The 19,665-nt window shown below is 29.8% G+C and overlaps 2 protein-coding genes across 3 annotated transcripts in view; one reads left to right on the top strand and one right to left on the bottom strand.

The window, feature by feature from the left end:
• Nucleotides 1–3,598: 3,598 nt before the first annotated feature.
• Nucleotides 3,599–5,473, top strand: LOC130447650 (turripeptide Pal9.2-like). The gene is made up of 3 exons (XM_056784597.1): nucleotides 3,599–3,727; nucleotides 4,116–4,310; nucleotides 5,290–5,473. The coding sequence occupies exons 1-3, from the start codon at nucleotides 3,694–3,696 to the stop codon at nucleotides 5,346–5,348; spliced, it is 288 nt and encodes a 95-aa protein (XP_056640575.1). The 5' UTR covers nucleotides 3,599–3,693; the 3' UTR covers nucleotides 5,349–5,473.
• A 2,451-nt stretch (nucleotides 5,474–7,924) lies between these two features.
• LOC130447649 (uncharacterized) overlaps nucleotides 7,925–19,665 on the bottom strand; it is a 38,121-nt gene continuing 26,380 nt past the window's right edge. For both annotated transcript variants that reach the window (XM_056784595.1, XM_056784596.1), the window contains exons 2-7: nucleotides 19,437–19,650; nucleotides 15,889–16,024; nucleotides 15,604–15,661; nucleotides 9,655–9,864; nucleotides 9,260–9,598; nucleotides 7,925–8,226 (exon numbers count right to left, since the gene is read on the bottom strand). In XM_056784595.1, the coding sequence (XP_056640573.1) occupies nucleotides 7,978–8,226; nucleotides 9,260–9,598; nucleotides 9,655–9,864; nucleotides 15,604–15,661; nucleotides 15,889–16,024; nucleotides 19,437–19,509 (1,065 nt within the window). In that variant the 5' untranslated portion in view covers nucleotides 19,510–19,650 and the 3' untranslated portion in view covers nucleotides 7,925–7,977. The remainder of the gene's footprint in view (nucleotides 8,227–9,259; nucleotides 9,599–9,654; nucleotides 9,865–15,603; nucleotides 15,662–15,888; nucleotides 16,025–19,436; nucleotides 19,651–19,665) is intronic.

Here is a 19,665-nt window from a genome sequence, read left to right as displayed (position 1 = left end):
TCGTTTAGTTTTGTGGTCGAATTAGACGTATAAAACAAATCTTTTTGTTTTTAAACGTGTTATTCACTAATAACAAATCTTCCATCACATCTAAATCAGTTTTAAACTCAATTTTATCCATTTTGTACTTTTTTTTGTATTCAAAACTAAGTCAAACGTCAAAATCACGTCATAGACAATTAATAACGATATAAAATTGGTTATTTTTGTGGTAGTTATTGTTTCGTTAAAAGTCTGTGGTCAACTATATTAATTTCGTTTAGTTTTGTGGTCGAATTAGACGTATAAAACAAATCTTTTTGTTTTTAAACGTGTTATTCACTAATAACAAATCTTCCATCACATCTAAATCAGTTTTAAACTCAATTTTATCCATTTTGTACTTTTTTTTTTATTCAAAACTTAGTCAAACGTCAAAATCACGTCATAGACAATTAATAACGATATAAAATTGGTTATTTTTGTGGTAGTTATTGTTTCGTTAAAAGTCTGTGGTCAACTATATTAATTTCGTTTAGTTTTGTGGTCGAATTAGACGTATAAAACAAATCTTTTTGTTTTTAAACGTGTTATTCACTAATAACAAATCTTCCATCACATCTAAATCAGTTTTAAACTCAATTTTATCCATTTTGTACTTTTTTTTTTATTCAAAACTTAGTCAAACGTCAAAATCACGTCATAGACAATTAATAACGATATAAAATTGGTTATTTTTGTGGTAGTTATTGTTTCGTTAAAAGTCTGTGGTCAACTATATTAATTTCGTTTAGTTTTGTGGTCGAATTAGACGTATAAAACAAATCTTTTTGTTTTTAAACGTGTTATTCACTAATAACAAATCTTCCATCACATCTAAATCAGTTTTAAACTCAATTTTATCCATTTTGTACTTTTTTTTGTATTCAAAACTTAGCCAAACGTCAAAATCACGTCATAGACAATTAATAACGATATAAAATTGGTTATTTTTGTGGTAGTTATTGTTTCGTTAAAAGTCTGTGGTCAACTATATTAATTTCGTTTAGTTTTGTGGTCGAATTAGACGTATAAAACAAATCTTTTTGTTTTTAAACGTGTTATTCACTAATAACAAATCTTCCATCACATCTAAATCAGTTTTAAACTCAATTTTATCCATTTTGTACTTTTTTTTGTATTCAAAACTAAGTCAAACGTCAAAATCACGTCATAGACAATTAATAACGATATAAAATTGGTTATTTTTGTGGTGGTTACTATTTCGTTTAAAGTCTGTGGTCAACTATATTAATTTCGTTTAGTTTTGTGGTCGAATTAGACGTATAAAACAAATCTTTTTATTTTTAAACGTGTTATTCAATAATAACAAACCTTCCATCACATCTAAATCAGTTTTAAACTCAATTTTATCCATTTTGTACTTTTTTTGTATTCAAAACTAAGTCAAACGTCAAAATCACGTCATAGACAATTAATAACGATATAGAACTGTGGTAGATACTATTTAGTAAAAGTCTGTGGTCAATTATATTAATTTCGTTTAGTTTTGTGGTCGAATTAGACGTATAAAACAAATCTTTTTATTTTTAAACGTGTTATTCAATAATAACAAACCTTCCATCACATATAAATCAGTTTTAAGCTCAATTTTATCCATTTTGTACTTTTTTTTTATTCAAAACTTAGTCAAACGTCAAAATCACGTCATAGACAATTAATAACGATATAAAATTGGTTATTTTTGTGGTAGTTATTGTTTCGTTTAAAGTCTGTGGTCAACTATATTAATTTCGTTTAGTTTTGTGGTCGAATTAGACATATAAAACAAATCTTTTTGTTTTTAAACGTGTTATTCACTAATAACAAATCTTCCATCACATCTAAATCAGTTTTAAACGCAATTTTATCCATTTTGTACTTTTTTTTTTATTCAAAACTTAGTCAAACGTCAAAATCACGTCATAGACAATTAATAACGATATAGAACTGTGGTAGATACTATTTCGTTTAAAGTCTGTGGTCAACTATATTAATTTCGTTTAGTTTTGTGGTCGAATTAGACGTATAGAACAAATCTATCGATTTTTAGATAACGACTTTCATGATACGGGTGTTGTTCGACAAGTATTATCGATTTTCTATCACGAAATGAATAACATAAATCTGTTACAACATCTCGATCGTTTTTAAACGATTTTTACTAATAATTTCTATATAAATACGATTAAATTTATTGTAAAACATCATCAGTTTTCACTAATATAAACTATAAACTAAAACAGACTCCGTGACACATATACATACTTTATCCGAGGACATACTGTATAAATACAATTAAACAACATAAAGTACGTGAAAAATTTTTCGAATCTACACTCCCTTAATATTATTCATTAGATTCTGTCACCGATTTAAAATTATTTAAACAAATAAACTTACCAATTATCAAAATCACTAAGATGCAAATTAACCTGTGCTGCATATCCAATCTGTTACGAATTAAATACGAATATACGTACGGGCGAGAGACGACACTTAACAAAATTCCTAAAATAAACTCGGGATCGATCGATTTCTTATTTTTTCAATCAAAACACATTGACGTATCGAGATTGAAGATCGTTTTTAAACTGACACTTAATTCCGAGTTAATAAAATTGTGTACCGATAAATATTCAACGAGTGATACTATTTTTAGAACATATCGTAGCGATAAAGCGTTTCTCGATTTTTGTGTTATAACTCGGACGACTCATAATTGCAACATTTCAATTAAATGTCGAAAATATCGCCGCCATCGCCATCTTATCTATATAGATTCGTTACGAAACTGTAATTGAGAAATACGCCGTTTAATCTTTCCACAATAATTACACTGCATTACATTAAATCGATAATAAATACTAGACACGCAGCTTGAACATACCTAATCATCGATTAAAAAATCATAACGTGTATTAGTGAACAAAATGGCCGACGAAATAATCTGCCACGAGAAACATAACCAACAAATTGTGGAACAAATCCAATTGATTCAAATTAAAAGTTAATTCGTGCAATTAGATTAATTAAAAATGTTTTTTTTTCCATAAAAAAGTGCACGAAACCGTAGAAAAACAAAAGAAAATTAATATTAAGTACTTCCTGTTGATTCAGTTAGTAAAAATAATTTAGAATAGTGTAGGTGTAATATCTAGTTGTCTTTTCAATCGTTATGAATGAATAATAAGTTGATTGTTGCCAATTATAGTCTATGGGATTTATAAACAATACAAAATAAATATAATTTTAACAGTGTACTGCGAAATATTGACGTAACAATTATTTTTAAATTCCCAGCTGTCAAAATCGAATAACCATCGACAAATTTATTTCTAGTTCTATAGTTTTATTACTGCAAACGATTATCGTTCGAATGATCATTCGAATATGGATTCGATTCGATATATGTCATTTTGTAACAAGTTATTTTTAATATTTCTAGCTTTATAAACTCGTTAAACTGCAATTAATAGTAAATTAATTTTTTTCGAAAATAATCTTTTCCAAATATCACCCTGTATATATTAAATAAATAACGAATCTGACCCAAGGACTAAATCAGGAGGTTCTACCTATAAAAATGAAACTGGTAGTGTCCAACACGCCATTATCTTTCGCAAAGTCCACGGTTGTTATACTACAATAAATTAAAACAATATAAAAAAGAAAATGAAATATTCAATTGCGTTCTTGTTCGTCCTTGGTAAGTTGAACTCAATCATTCTGTTAAGCTCGTTGAAAATATTACATAATGTGTTTATCGTCATTTTTTATTGCGTCTGAAAATAATAATTAACATTTCGAAGAATCGCATGACCGAGTTATTCCACTAATATCCATTTAGAATACATGAATAATCTTATAAATATTAAATTCAATCTGCACTACCACCCGCGACGTTGCCAACTCTCTAATTACTACTACGAAACATACATCATTCGCTCGAATAGACACGCCCATTAATATACCAATTGATTCTAATCAATCTCTGTTACCAAGTTGTCAAAAACAATTGGAAGAATTCGTAGATTTATTTTTATATATTATAAACGCTCTGTATATGCATAATTGAGTTATAACGATCGTTGTAGTTGTGGCTTTGGTTCTCGTCGAAGCGATACCTTCGAAAGGATCCACTAAAGCGTCCTTGAAGAAAAAGCCATGTCTGAAAGAGTGCGACGGCGTCGAATATAAACCAGTTTGTGGTGGGGATGGTACCGGAAAGTCTGACAAGAGTTTCGGAAGCGAATGTGTCTTGAATAATTATAATTGCGAAAACAATCAAAGTAAATATTTTTTTTTCCATAGAATTAACACGAAATAGAATATCGTTTGTCAACAAAATTACGAACTGATTAAATATTTCTGTGTTAAATCACGAATTGTGAACGTTCGGATTAGTTCGGAATTAGAGACGCGAACAAAGCTTATGATTTAACTTGGAATTCTTCTTTCCTATTATTTATATTTATTACTTACATTACATAATTACATTAATTACATGAAATTAGTATTTTGTATATATATAAACATGAAAATTGATTATTAATCCAAACATTAATATTGGTTTAAATACTAATAAATAGTTGAAGAGCTTATTTAAAGAAAGTCAACGATTAAAAAAAAAGAAGATTCAATTTATAGGTCATTTCAATCTTATGTCAAGTTAGTGTCAATCAGCTGGCTTTTAATATTTTATGATAAACAATTTTTATAAAATAGACTTATCGTGAAGTTATTTCTATATTATTAGTATTAATTTGCGAAAAAAGTGTTGTAAAATGTAGTAACAATAATATCGGATACAAACTTTGTTTCTACCATCGGACTGCGGTTCCCCGTTATACAAATGAAGAAAACTTTCACTTTTAAGGAAAGAAAAAGGATTGAGTGCTATAAATAGCATTAACGAAAATAATTAACTTTACTTTGGCATTGATAATTCTCACAAATCTTGCTTTGAAGCAGTAAGATTTTTAAATGCCTTCAGTTGCTGGTATGTATAGTAATTTTTTGTTTAACACTAAATAATTAATAATCTGCGTATTTGTAATTTTCGAGAAATGCACTGGATTGGTACGTAAGCCAGAATTAATAGAATTAAACTAAATATTTATTCATATTTACGTACATAAATTTACTTTATAAATTAAAATACAAAGAAACGAAAGCAAAAGCTCACTCGAAAATAAGTAATATTCCTTTTTGAGGTTAAGTGAATATTTTCGTCTTAATTCCAATATTTAGGTTACTAAATTTTTTTAGATCTCAAGGTAGTGAGCCAAGGAGAATGTCCTGGAGGTGGAAGTATCCGTCTACAATAAGAAAGGATCAAAACGAAACACTTTTTTTTTCTAAATAATTGGATATATTTCATACTATTTGTAACAATGAAAACATTATAAAATGATGTGTCACCTTTTCAGTTATTAAATAATTGCTTAAAGTCGATATTGTTTCATTTTTTATTAAAAATATGACATAAAACGTGTAGATACTCCTGATAGATTTCTATATTTCAAATTTTCGTACCCCCCTCGTAAACTACTACGCTATGATCTGTTTGGAAGAATATTTGTTTCCAAACAGACTATAAATAGAAATGAGTAAATATATATATGCAAATTAAGTGATTAAATGATAGCTTTTTAATGATTCAAATTTTTTGAACAAACATTCATTCAACGAAAACTAATTTAAAAAATGCTAAAAATAATAAACAAAAATTTTTATCAGCGTCAGAATACATAAACAATAGTCTTTTTTTGTAAAAATTAGCTCTTACGCCATCTATAACAAATTATTTGAAGCTTCCTCAGTATTAAGATTCGTTATTTTTAACGCGCCATCTCTCAGGAATTACTGCAAACTTTCATATTAGAATTTAGTATTGCTAGCGCCATCTATCATGAACTACAACTACAAACCTTTAGTTTGAGATACGTCATTCTTCACGCCATCTATGAAAAGTTATTAAAACCTTCCTTAATGTTGTTATTTCGTTTATTTGGTATAATCTAATGTACAAAGTGATTTTACTATGGGAATGAAGTGAAAAGTGCGACACAATATATGAATTAAATCACTATACGTATAGAAGTAAGAAAAAAAATGTATAGAGGTATATATAAAACTAAAATATAGTTTGACATTGATTTTACTAAATTTATTTTTTACATTTAACATTTATACATCTATACTTTTGTCTCGATCTATAGTATTACAATATCACATTTCAGAGATTTTTTTTCTAACATTCAAGCACTCAAAATAGTTTCTCTTAACGTTAAACACCAAAAACGTGAATGATAACTTTACTAAAACAAATATTCATTTCGTAAAACGAAAAAGTTTTAACTGGAAAAGAAAGATTTTATATTTCACACTGTATATTTAAAAAAAATTGAATATTTAATGACCTAATTCTAAGAGACACTATCTTGGATGACTCTAATATATAAATATATTTATTTTTGTAAGGCTAAGAAGAACATTTCGTAGAATGTTTTTTTTTGAAGAGGGGATTTATTAAATTTTATTTATACACATATAAATGTTTTTTTTTATATTATTTTATTAATATATTCATTTATTTATTATAAGATTATCATTTGAAAGTTTATTGAACACTCTACAGATACAAATAAATAATATAAATAGATAATCCTCCAGTTAATTCGAAAAAATGTATTAAAATCGATATTTTATTTGGAACGCCCCTTGTATCATTGTTGATAAAAATTTCTTCTTTTTTAAAATGAATAAAAGAACTACTACTAATGCATAGAATACACTGAAATAAAAGTTGGTGGGATTGTTAAATGTCATCTGTCAATAAATAATTTATAAGGTTATTTGATTTATTAAGTAAAAAGTTGTTGAAATATTTGTTAAACTAATTAAAGTGGTGATTAGTTTACAAAAGTACCTAGTGTGTTTGTAATTTAAAAAAATGAAGTATTATAGATGAAATTTATAGTATATACTGGTAAGTTCAAATTTATATTTTTTCAAATGTGAAAAAATACGTTTTGGTTTGAATTATGAAAAATATTTCGTTTTTATTGATAAATAATCAAAAATAGATTTTCCTGGAACGTAAAAATATAATTAGAATCAAATATCGATTCTATATTTTCAATTAAATTATTACTATAGTGATGTATTAAAAAAATTGTTGATAACTTTTGAATTTAAAAATATAATTATTAATAATGAAGTTTCTAGATACTCATAACAAAAATTTTGTGAAAATATCATGTGGAATTTTCCAAAAAAAACATTTTTCTAGTGTCACAAGAACCATTTTTAAAATTACCTATTTAGAAATCAAATTAAATAACGGAGTATTGTTCTAACTATACATTTTTATACATCAAATATTTCGCAACATCATTTCTATACATTTATTACATACACAACTACTTTATTCAGTATATATACGGGGTATACTCACAAATTTATTTGTGTTGTTAATTTTAGAATAAATCAATATGGATATGCATTTTGGCACGTTGTTTCCAAGATATACAAATTTTCATCTCCTGGCAGTTAGAATTTGATTATATTTTACAAGATATCTACAAAACCCCTGTATATATATATGTGAGAAATATAACCAAAAATTGTCATACTCTTTCAAAGTTGTGAATCGTTAACTAAAGATCAGCCTTTTGAGTCTTACGAGAATTTCAGTCGATATATATATATATATATATATATATATATATATATATATATATATATATATATATATATATATATATATATATATATATATTTAGAGATATAATATCCAAAAACTGTTAAAAGTTGTATTAAAAATTATTTTTTTCGTTTCATATTACGTACAAATTCAATTTTCCCCGTGCAGACTTTTGTATTTAAAATAAATAGTGACTTGTTCTAACCAGTTTATTAAAAATTCAAAACTTTTCATTAATTATTATTATATCACGTCAGTTCGTACTGTTTTCTATGCAAAACGTTCATATCGCTGATCTGTCCGCTTTTAACAACTATCGGTATAGTAACACTACTTTGATAATTTTTCGATGGTCCCCTGTAAACAACGGGGTGCTGCTGCTGCTGGTTCTGCGCCAATACTTGCTCCCTAGCTTCTTTGTACTGTTGATATTGCACGGATTGTTGACTATATACATGTTGTTGAACAAGATCCCCATTTTTAAATGAAGGTTTATACTAAAAAAATATATTTCCTTATCATCAAAACCTAACCAATTAGAACCAACCACTAATGATAATTTAAAAAGTGTTCCGAATTGATTCCGAATCACATTAACCAACAAAGCTGTTAATCGGGTTATAAATAATTCAAACAAATGGCGTATAAACTAATTTAGATGTTGATTTAAAAGAAAATATGATATTAACACTATAAATTATTTTCTTTTACTATTATGATTAGTTTATTTAATATAATATGAAGTAAAATTAATTTTATTGAATAGCGCCATCTAATAAAGAAGGTTATTGTCATTGAAAATAAATTTAATAACTACGAAAAAATGTAGCCTGTGATTAAAGCACTGTTATTAGAACCAACTTTAAAAAGTGCTCCGAACTGATTCCGAATCACACTAATGGACGAAGCTATTAATCGAGTTATAGATAATTCGAACAGATGGCGTTCGGTTCAAATATTTTATATTATAAACTAATTCAGATGTTGATTTAAAAAAAAAAAAAAAATAAGATATGAAAACAATAAATTATTTTCTTTTACTATTATTATTAGTTTATTAAATATAATATAAAATGAAATTAATTGTATTGAGTAGCGCCATCTAATAAACAAGTTCTCAACTTTCATAGTAGTTATTGACATAGAAAATAACTACGAAATAATGTAACCTGTGATTAAAGAACTGTTATTATAAAAAGTGCTCCGAATTACACTAATGGACGAAGCTATTAATCGAGTTATAAATAATACGAACAGATGGCGTTGACTTAAAATATGATTCAATTTAAATCATTATTCGGAGTAAACAACATATTAAAATCATAAAAATTAGTTCTTTTTAAATATAATACCAATATTTATATTGTGTAGCGCCATCTAACGAAAAAGTTCCAAACTTTCGTTCGTATTAATATTTATATATAAGTTCGTTATTCGTATCAAAGATGGCGCTGTCGTAGAAAGTTAACTACCGTTACGTATAGATGTTTTATTGTACGGGGGGCGTGAAAAAAATTAATAAAAACTTACTCCGACATCACTGGATTGTTCGTTAATTGTTCGCTGCCCCTTAATTCCCAATTGGGGAACCGGAAGCGCGTACATTTTGTGATTCGGCGAAAAAATCATCGACTGTTCGTAAGGAATCTGTTTGGGGGAATTATTCGAATAACCCCTAGCGGAGGGAGGAAAGTGCCTCGGCTGCGGCGATTGATTAGTGTACAGGGGGCTGAGCGCTTGATATTGCATAGCCGATGGGTACGCCATCTGGTGAGAGGGACTTTGCGTCGCGTAATTAGCGTTAAGAAAAGTCGCTTGTCGATACGGCGGTCGCACGCCGTACGATTGATGGATAACGCTAGCCGGAATCTAAAAACGCGTTTCGACGATAAATCCAACGAAAAATTGTCGATAAAACTACTTACCTGCGACACGTACACCCTTTCCGTTGGTATTTTCGGCGTAAACGCAACGTCTCTGGCGGCGGAATCTCGCACTACCGCCGGACGTTTTTTCGGCGTGCTCGGAACGGATCTCGAACCGGCGCTCGCCGTTTCCCAATCTTTCAGCAGAGCTCTCAGACGAGCCTCTTCGCGAGCTTTCTCCGATTCGCTATCGGAATCGTAATCCGGACCCTAATCGGAAACATATACGAGGGTCAGGCGACAAAAGTCTCGTCGAAACGGTCGTTTCCCGTAATAAAATACGCGTTCCGGTCGAAATGTACGTTTTTTGAGGTTAGGTTAGGTTAGTTTAAAAAATCGTCAAGGCTAAACTAATGGAAAAATCGATCTGAAATTCCGAAGGGTTAGTTTTAAAGGGTTTTTCTACAAGGAAAAAAATCACGAAGTTTCTATGAAACACGATATTGGAGATACGAGACCTCAAACTTGTTCAAAGTTTAATGGAAAAACATACGTTCGTTTAAAAAATCGCCAAGGCTAAACTAATGGAAAAATCGATCTGAAATTCCGAAGGGTTAGTCTTAAAGGGTTTTTGTACAAGGAAAAAAATCAGGAAGTTTCTATGAAACACGATATTGGAGATACGAGACCTCAAACTTGTTCAAAGTTTAATGGAAAAACATACGTTCGTTTAAAAAATCGTCAAGGCTAAACTAATGGAAAAATCGATCTGAAATTCCGAAGGGTTAGTTTTAAAGGGTTTTTCTACAAGGAAAAAAATCAGGAAGTTTCTATGAAACACGATATTGGAGATACGAGACCTCAAACTTGTTCAAAGTTTAATGGAAAAACATACGTTCGTTTAAAAAATCGTCAAGGCTAAACTAATGGAAAAATCGATCTGAAATTCCGAAGGGTTAGTTTTAAAGGGTTTTTCTACAAGGAAAAAAATCAGGAAGTTTCTATGAAACACGATATTGGAGATACGAGACCTCAAACTTGTTCAAAGTTTAATGGAAAAACATACGTTCGTTTAAAAAATCGTCAAGGCTAAACTAATGGAAAAATCGATCTGAAATTCCGAAGGGTTAGTTTTAAAGGGTTTTTCTACAAGGAAAAAAATCAGGAAGTTTCTATGAAACACGATATTGGAGATACGAGACCTCAAACTTGTTCAAAGTTTAATGGAAAAACATACGTTCGTTTAAAAAATCGTCAAGGCTAAACTAATGGAAAAATCGATCTGAAATTCCGAAGGGTTAGTCTTAAAGGGTTTTTCTACAAGGAAAAACATCAGGAAGTTTCTATGAAACACGATATTGGAGATACGAGACCTCAAACTTGTTCAAAGTTTAATGGAAAAACATACGTTCGTTTAAAAAATCGCCAAGGCTAAACTAATGGAAAAATCGATCTGAAATTCCGAAGGGTTAGTCTTAAAGGGTTTTTGTACAAGGAAAAAAATCAGGAAGTTTCTATGAAACACGATATTGGAGATACGAGACCTCAAACTTGTTCAAAGTTTAATGGAAAAACATACGTTCGTTTAAAAAATCGTCAAGGCTAAACTAATGGAAAAATCGATCTGAAATTCCGAAGGGTTAGTTTTAAAGGGTTTTTCTACAAGGAAAAAAATCAGGAAGTTTCTATGAAACACGATATTGGAGATACGAGACCTCAAACTTGTTCAAAGTTTAATGGAAAAACATACGTTCGTTTAAAAAATCGTCAAGGCTAAACTAATGGAAAAATCGATCTGAAATTCCGAAGGGTTAGTCTTAAAGGGTTTTTCTACAAGGAAAAACATCAGGAAGTTTCTATGAAACACGATATTGGAGATACGAGACCTCAAACTTGTTCAAAGTTTAATGGAAAAACATACGTTCGTTTAAAAAATCGCCAAGGCTAAACTAATGGAAAAATCGATCTGAAATTCCGAAGGGTTAGTCTTAAAGGGTTTTTGTACAAGGAAAAAAATCAGGAAGTTTCTATGAAACACGATATTGGAGATACGAGACCTCAAACTTGTTCAAAGTTTAATGGAAAAACATACGTTCGTTTAAAAAATCGTCAAGGCTAAACTAATGGAAAAATCGATCTGAAATTCCGAAGGGTTAGTCTTAAAGGGTTTTTCTACAAGGAAAAACATCAGGAAGTTTCTGTTAAACTCGATATTAGAGATACGAGACCTCAAACTTGTTCAAAGTTTAATGGAAAAACATACGTTCGTTTAAAAAATCGTCAAGGCTAAACTAATGGAAAAATAGATCTGAAATTCCGAAGGGTTAGTTTTAAAGGGTTTTTCTACAAGGAAAAAAATCAGGAAGTTTCTATGAAACACGATATTGGAGATACGAGACCTCAAACTTGTTCAAAGTTTAATGGAAAAACATACGTTCGTTTAAAAAATCGTCAAGGCTAAACTAATGGAAAAATCGATCTGAAATTCCGAAGGGTTAGTTTTAAAGGGTTTTTCTACAAGGAAAAAAATCAGGAAGTTTCTATGAAACACGATATTGGAGATACGAGACCTCAAACTTGTTCAAAGTTTAATGGAAAAACATACGTTCGTTTAAAAAATCGTCAAGGCTAAACTAATGGAAAAATCGATCTGAAATTCCGAAGGGTTAGTTTTAAAGGGTTTTTCTACAAGGAAAAAAATCAGGAAGTTTCTATGAAACACGATATTGGAGATACGAGACCTCAAACTTGTTCAAAGTTTAATGGAAAAACATACGTTCGTTTAAAAAATCGCCAAGGATGAACTAATGGGAATTTCGATCTGAAATTCCGGAGGGGTAGTCTTAAAGGGTATTTCTACAAGGAAAAAAATCAGGAAGTTTCTGTTAAGCTCAATATTAGAGATACGAGACCTCAAACTTGTTCAAAGTTTAATGGAAAAACATACGTTCGTTTAAAAAATCGCCAAGGATGAACTAATGGGAATTTCGATCTGAAATTCCGGAGGGGTAGTCTTAAAGGGTATTTCTACAAGGAAAAAAATCAGGAAGTTTCTGTTAAACTCGATATTAGAGATACGAGACCTCAAACTTGTTCAAAGTTTAATGGAAAAACATACGTTCGTTTAAAAAATCGTCAAGGCTAAACTAATGGAAAAATCGATCTGAAATTCCGAAGGGTTAGTCTTAAAGGGTTTTTCTACAAGGAAAAAAATCAGGAAGTTTCTATGAAACACGATATTGGAGATACGAGACCTCAAACTTGTTCAAAGTTTAATGGAAAAACATACGTTCGTTTAAAAAATCGTCAAGGCTAAACTAATGGAAAAATCGATCTGAAATTCCGAAGGGTTAGTTTTAAAGGGTTTTTCTACAAGGAAAAAAATCAGGAAGTTTCTATGAAACACGATATTGGAGATACGAGACCTCAAACTTGTTCAAAGTTTAATGGAAAAACATACGTTCGTTTAAAAAATTGTCAAGGCTAAACTAATGGAAAAATCGATCTGAAATTCCGAAGGGTTAGTTTTAAAGGGTTTTTCTACAAGGAAAAAAATCAGCAAGTTTCTATGAAACACGATATTGGAGATACGAGACCTCAAACTTGTTCAAAGTTTAATGGAAAAACATACGTTCGTTTAAAAAATCGTCAAGGCTAAACTAATGGAAAAATCGATCTGAAATTCCGAAGGGTTAGTTTTAAAGGGTTTTTCTACAAGGAAAAAAATCAGGAAGTTTCTATGAAACACGATATTGGAGATACGAGACCTCAAACTTGTTCAAAGTTTAATGGAAAAACATACGTTCGTTTAAAAAATCGCCAAGGATGAACTAATGGGAATTTCGATCTGAAATTCCGGAGGGGTAGTCTTAAAGGGTATTTCTACAAGGAAAAAAATCAGGAAGTTTCTGTTAAGCTCAATATTAGAGATACGAGACCTCAAACTTGTTCAAAGTTTAATGGAAAAACATACGTTCGTTTAAAAAATCGCCAAGGATGAACTAATGGGAATTTCGATCTGAAATTCCGGAGGGGTAGTCTTAAAGGGTATTTCTACAAGGAAAAAAATCAGGAAGTTTCTGTTAAACTCGATATTAGAGATACGAGACCTCAAACTTGTTCAAAGTTTAATGGAAAAACATACGTTCGTTTAAAAAATCGTCAAGGCTAAACTAATGGAAAAATCGATCTGAAATTCCGAAGGGTTAGTCTTAAAGGGTTTTTCTACAAGGAAAAAAATCAGGAAGTTTCTATGAAACACGATATTGGAGATACGAGACCTCAAACTTGTTCAAAGTTTAATGGAAAAACATACGTTCGTTTAAAAAATCGTCAAGGCTAAACTAATGGAAAAATCGATCTGAAATTCCGAAGGGTTAGTTTTAAAGGGTTTTTCTACAAGGAAAAAAATCAGGAAGTTTCTGTTAAACTCGATATTAGAGATACGAGACCTCAAACTTGTTCAAAGTTTAATGGAAAAACATACGTTCGTTTAAAAAATCGTCAAGGCTAAACTAATGGAAAAATCGATCTGAAATTCCGAAGGGTTAGTCTTAAAGGGTTTTTCTACAAGGAAAAAAATCAGGAAGTTTCTATGAAACACGATATTGGAGATACGAGACCTCAAACTTGTTCAAAGTTTAATGGAAAAACATACGTTCGTTTAAAAAATCGTCAAGGCTAAACTAATGGAAAAATCGATCTGAAATTCCGAAGGGTTAGTTTTAAAGGGTTTTTCTACAAGGAAAAAAATCAGGAAGTTTCTGTTAAACTCGATATTAGAGATACGAGACCTCAAACTTGTTCAAAGTTTAATGGAAAAACATACGTTCGTTTAAAAAATCGTCAAGGCTAAACTAATGGAAAAATCGATCTGAAATTCCGAAGGGTTAGTTTTAAAGGGTTTTTCTACAAGGAAAAAAATCAGGAAGTTTCTATGAAACACGATATTGGAGATACGAGACCTCAAACTTGTTCAAAGTTTAATGGAAAAACATACGTTCGTTTAAAAAATCGTCAAGGCTAAACTAATGGAAAAATCGATCTGAAATTCCGAAGGGTTAGTTTTAAAGGGTTTTTCTACAAGGAAAAAAATCAGGAAGTTTCTGTTAAACTCGATATTAGAGATACGAGACCTCAAACTTGTTCAAAGTTTAATGGAAAAACATACGTTCGTTTAAAAAATCGTCAAGGCTAAACTAATGGAAAAATCGATCTGAAATTCCGAAGGGTTAGTTTTAAAGGGTTTTTCTACAAGGAAAAAAATCAGGAAGTTTCTGTTAAACTCGATATTAGAGATACGAGACCTCAAACTTGTTCAAAGTTTAATGGAAAAACATACGTTCGTTTAAAAAATCGTCAAGGCTAAACTAATGGAAAAATCGATCTGAAATTCCGAAGGGTTAGTTTTAAAGGGTTTTTCTACAAGGAAAAAAATCAGGAAGTTTCTGTTAAACTCGATATTAGAGATACGAGACCTCAAACTTGTTCAAAGTTTAATGGAAAAACATACGTTCGTTTAAAAAATCGTCAAGGCTAAACTAATGGAAAAATCGATCTGAAATTCCGAAGGGTTAGTTTTAAAGGGTTTTTCTACAAGGAAAAAAATCAGGAAGTTTCTGTTAAACTCGATATTAGAGATACGAGACCTCAAACTTGTTCAAAGTTTAATGGAAAAACATACGTTCGTTTAAAAAATCGTCAAGGCTAAACTAATGGAAAAATCGATCTGAAATTCCGAAGGGTTAGTTTTAAAGGGTTTTTCTACAAGGAAAAAAATCAGGAAGTTTCTATGAAACACGATATTGGAGATACGAGACCTCAAACTTGTTCAAAGTTTAATGGAAAAACATACGTTCGTTTAAAAAATCGTCAAGGCTAAACTAATGGAAAAATCGATCTGAAATTCCGAAGGGTTAGTCTTAAAGGGTTTTTGTACAAGGAAAAAAATCAGGAAGTTTCTATGAAACACGATATTGGAGATACGAGACTTCAAATAATATTACTTACGTTTTCGATTTTGTCGTCCAACATTTTGAAAAAATCTTGTTGACTCGTCGATATTTCGCTATAAAATCCATTTTTTTTATTGAAACCAAAAATATATGTGTATACGGGGCGCGTCATAAATTTTCACACTTGCAACGTAAAATCGATTTCCGGGGGATGATTCCGTACAAATAAATCAACGTGATATAGATCGGGTATAGGCGGGGACGCGGTTTAATCGAGAATATACGCGGCGGTGTGAATATTTATGGGCCGCGCCGTATTTATAATCGTGATGGGTCTTACGTTTGAGCCAGGAGCGGACCGCCGATCGGTTTGAATTTGATCGTTCTCTTCTGTCCGCTTTCTTCGACGTCTTCGGTATTTTCCGTTTCCGGTTCGACGCATTCCTCTTCTTCCGTTTCTATTTTTTCTGTATCGGCTGAAAAGAAATTTTTTCCTATGTTTGATTGCGGAAATCCGACGATTTTAACGTGAATTAAAAACACTTTTTATGAACCGCGCTGTATATGCGAATCGATTGCTTCGATATTGGATATTTTTTTTAAGCGATTTGGTGATAATCGAGGTGGGGAATTGAGCATCGAATTAATTATTTTATTTCGATGAAAATTTGGATGATAATAAATGGGTTTTATCATTTTTTAATTGTCTCGATAAATCTACCGCGTTTAATATCATCGGGAAACGTGTTTTTAAGGGCATAATCAAATCAAGTTAATAAATTTTATTATTTTTCGCTTTAATACATTTCGAAATCAATTAAATATTTTGTTTACGAGGTCATTTGAACTACTAAATGTTTTGTTTTACGTTTCTAAGGTCAATTGAACTACTAGAATTGTTTTTTAGATCAATTGATCTACTAGATGTTTTGTTTTACATTTTCAAAGTCAAATGAACTACTAGAATTGTTTTTTTTGTGTTTTTAAGGTCAATTGAACTACTAAATGTTTTGTTTTAGGTTTCTAAGGTCAATTGAACTACTAGAATTGTTTTTCTTGTGTTTTTGAGGTCGATTGAACTACTAAATTTCTTTTTTTTGTGTTTCTAAGGTCAATTGAACTACTAGAATTGTTTTTCTTGTGTTTTTGAGGTCGATTGAACTACTAAATTTCTTTTTTTGTGTTTCTAAGGTGAATTGAACTACTAGAATTGGTTTTCTTTTGTTTCTAAGATCAATTGAACTACAAAATTTTTGTTTTTTGTATTTTTGAGGTCGATCGAACTACCAAATTTTTGTTTTTTGTATTTTTGAGGTCGATTGAACTACTAAATTTCTTTTTTTGTGTTTCTAAGGTGAATTGAACTACTAGAATTGGTTTTCTTTTGTTTCTAAGATCAATTGAACTACAAAATTTTTGTTTTTTGTATTTTTGAGGTCGATCGAACTACCAAATTTTTGTTTTTTGTATTTTTGAGGTCGATTGAACTACTAAATTTCTTTTTTTGTGTTTCTAAGGTGAATTGAACTACTAGAATTGGTTTTCTTTTGTTTCTAAGATCAATTGAACTACAAAATTTTTGTTTTTTGTATTTTTGAGGTCGATTGAACTACCAAATTTTTGTTTTTCGTATTTTTGAGGTCGATTGAACTACTAAATTTCTTTTTTTGTGTTTCTAAGGTGAATTGAACTACTAGAATTGGTTTTCTTTTGTTTCTAAGATCAATTGAACTACAAAATTTTTGTTTTTTGTATTTTTGAGGTCGATCGAACTACAAAATTTTTGTTTTTTGTATTTTTGAGGTCGATTGAACTACTAAATTTCTTTTTTTGTGTTTCTAAGGTGAATTGAACTACTAGAATTGGTTTTCTTTTGTTTCTAAGATCAATTGAACTACAAAATTTTTGTTTTTTGTATTTTTGAGGTCGATTGAACTACTAAATTTCTTTTTTTGTGTTTCTAAGGTGAATTGAACTACTAGAATTGGTTTTCTTTTGTTTCTAAGATCAATTGAACTACAAAATTTTTGTTTTTTGTATTTTTGAGGTCGATTGAACTACTAAATTTCTTTTTTTGTGTTTCTAAGGTGAATTGAACTACTAGAATTGGTTTTCTTTTGTTTCTAAGATCAATTGAACTACAAAATTTTTGTTTTTTGTATTTTTGAGGTCGATCGAACTACCAAATTTTTGTTTTTTGTATTTTTGAGGTCGATTGAACTACTAAATTTCTTTTTTTGTGTTTCTAAGGTGAATTGAACTACTAGAATTGGTTTTCTTTTGTTTCTAAGATCAATTGAACTACAAAATTTTTGTTTTTTGTATTTTTGAGGTCGATCGAACTACCAAATTTTTGTTTTTTGTATTTTTGAGGTCGATTGAACTACTAAATTTCTTTTTTTGTGTTTCTAAGGTGAATTGAACTACTAGAATTGGTTTTCTTTTGTTTCTAAGATCAATTGAACTACAAAATTTTTGTTTTTTGTATTTTTGAGGTCGATTGAACTACCAAATTTTTGTTTTTCGTATTTTTGAGGTCGATTGAACTACTAAATTTCTTTTTTTGTGTTTCTAAGGTGAATTGAACTACTAGAATTGGTTTTCTTTTGTTTCTAAGATCAATTGAACTACAAAATTTTTGTTTTTTGTATTTTTGAGGTCGATTGAACTACTAAATTTCTTTTTTTGTGTTTCTAAGGTGAATTGAACTACTAGAATTGGTTTTCTTTTGTTTCTAAGATCAATTGAACTACCAAATTTTTGTTTTTTGTATTTTTGAGGTCGATTGAACTACTAAATTTCTTTTTTTGTGTTTCTAAGGTGAATTGAACTATTAGAATTGGTTTTCTTTTGTTTCTAAGATCAATTGAACTACCAAATTTTTGTTTTTTGTATTTTTGAGGTCGATTGAACTACTAAATTTCTTTTTTTGTGTTTCTAAGGTGAATTGAACTATTAGAATTGGTTTTCTTTTGTTTCTAAGATCAATTGAACTACCAAATTTTTGTTTTTTGTATTTTTGAGGTCGATTGAACTACCAAATTTTTGTTTTTTGTATTTTTGAGGTCGATTGAACTACCAAATTTTTGTTTTTCGTATTTTTGAGGTCGATTGAACTACTAAATTTCTTTTTTGTGTTTCTAAGGTGAATTGAACTACTAGAATTGGTTTTCTTTTGTTTCTAAGATCAATTGAACTACCAAATTTTTGTTTTTTGTATTTTTGAGGTCGATTGAACTACCAAATTTTTGTTTTTTGTATTTTTGAGGTCGATTGAACTACCAAATTTTTGTTTTTCGTATTTTTGAGGTCGATTGAACTACTAAATTTCTTTTTTTGTGTTTCTAAGGTGAATTGAACTACTAGAATTAGTTTTCTTTTGTTTCTAAGGTCAATTGAACTACTAGAATTGTTTTTTAGATCAATTGATCTACTAGATGTTTTGTTTTACATTTCCAAAGTCAAATGAACTACTAGAATTGTTTTTTTTTTGTGTTTTTAAGGTCAATTGAACTACTAAATGTTTTGTTTTAGGTTTCTAAGGTCAATTGAACTACTAGAATTGTTTTTTAGATCAATTGATCTACTAGATGTTTTGTTTTACATTTCCAAAGTCAATTGAACTACTAGAATTGTTTTTTAGATCAATTGATCTACTAGATGTTTTGTTTTACATTTCCAAAGTCAAATGAACTACTAGAATTGTTTTTTTGTGTTTTTGAGGTCGATTGAACTACTTCGACTGTTTTTTGGTCGTATCTCGTAGTATTTTTGAATTGGAATGATGCCCGTTGAAAAAATCGTGCATTTTTTTTTAAATAGTGTGACTAAAATCAATTGGAATGTTTAGTAATAGCGACCGAGCAATTCGTTGCGTATATTTCTCACCTGATTTTTTGGAATTGTTCTTATTTTTCGATTTTCTCGGATAAATGTTAATTTTGCTATGTCCACAGCCCATTTCCGGGTAAAGAAGATCGCAGGGTCGCCCTTTCGAACAAGGAAATGATTCGCAATCACATGATTACCGATTGGTTCAACCAGTATCAGTTATTTTTTCCAATTTAACCAGCAAAATTGTACGTTCCGATGAACTTGCCATCTGTAAAAAACGAAA

This window comes from Diorhabda sublineata, chromosome 8 (assembly GCF_026230105.1).
Source record: "Diorhabda sublineata isolate icDioSubl1.1 chromosome 8, icDioSubl1.1, whole genome shotgun sequence".
In the NCBI taxonomy this organism is placed as follows: Eukaryota; Metazoa; Arthropoda; class Insecta; order Coleoptera; family Chrysomelidae; genus Diorhabda; species Diorhabda sublineata.
Note: the sequence above shows the minus strand (reverse complement) of the source record. Positions and strands in the feature narration are given on the sequence as shown.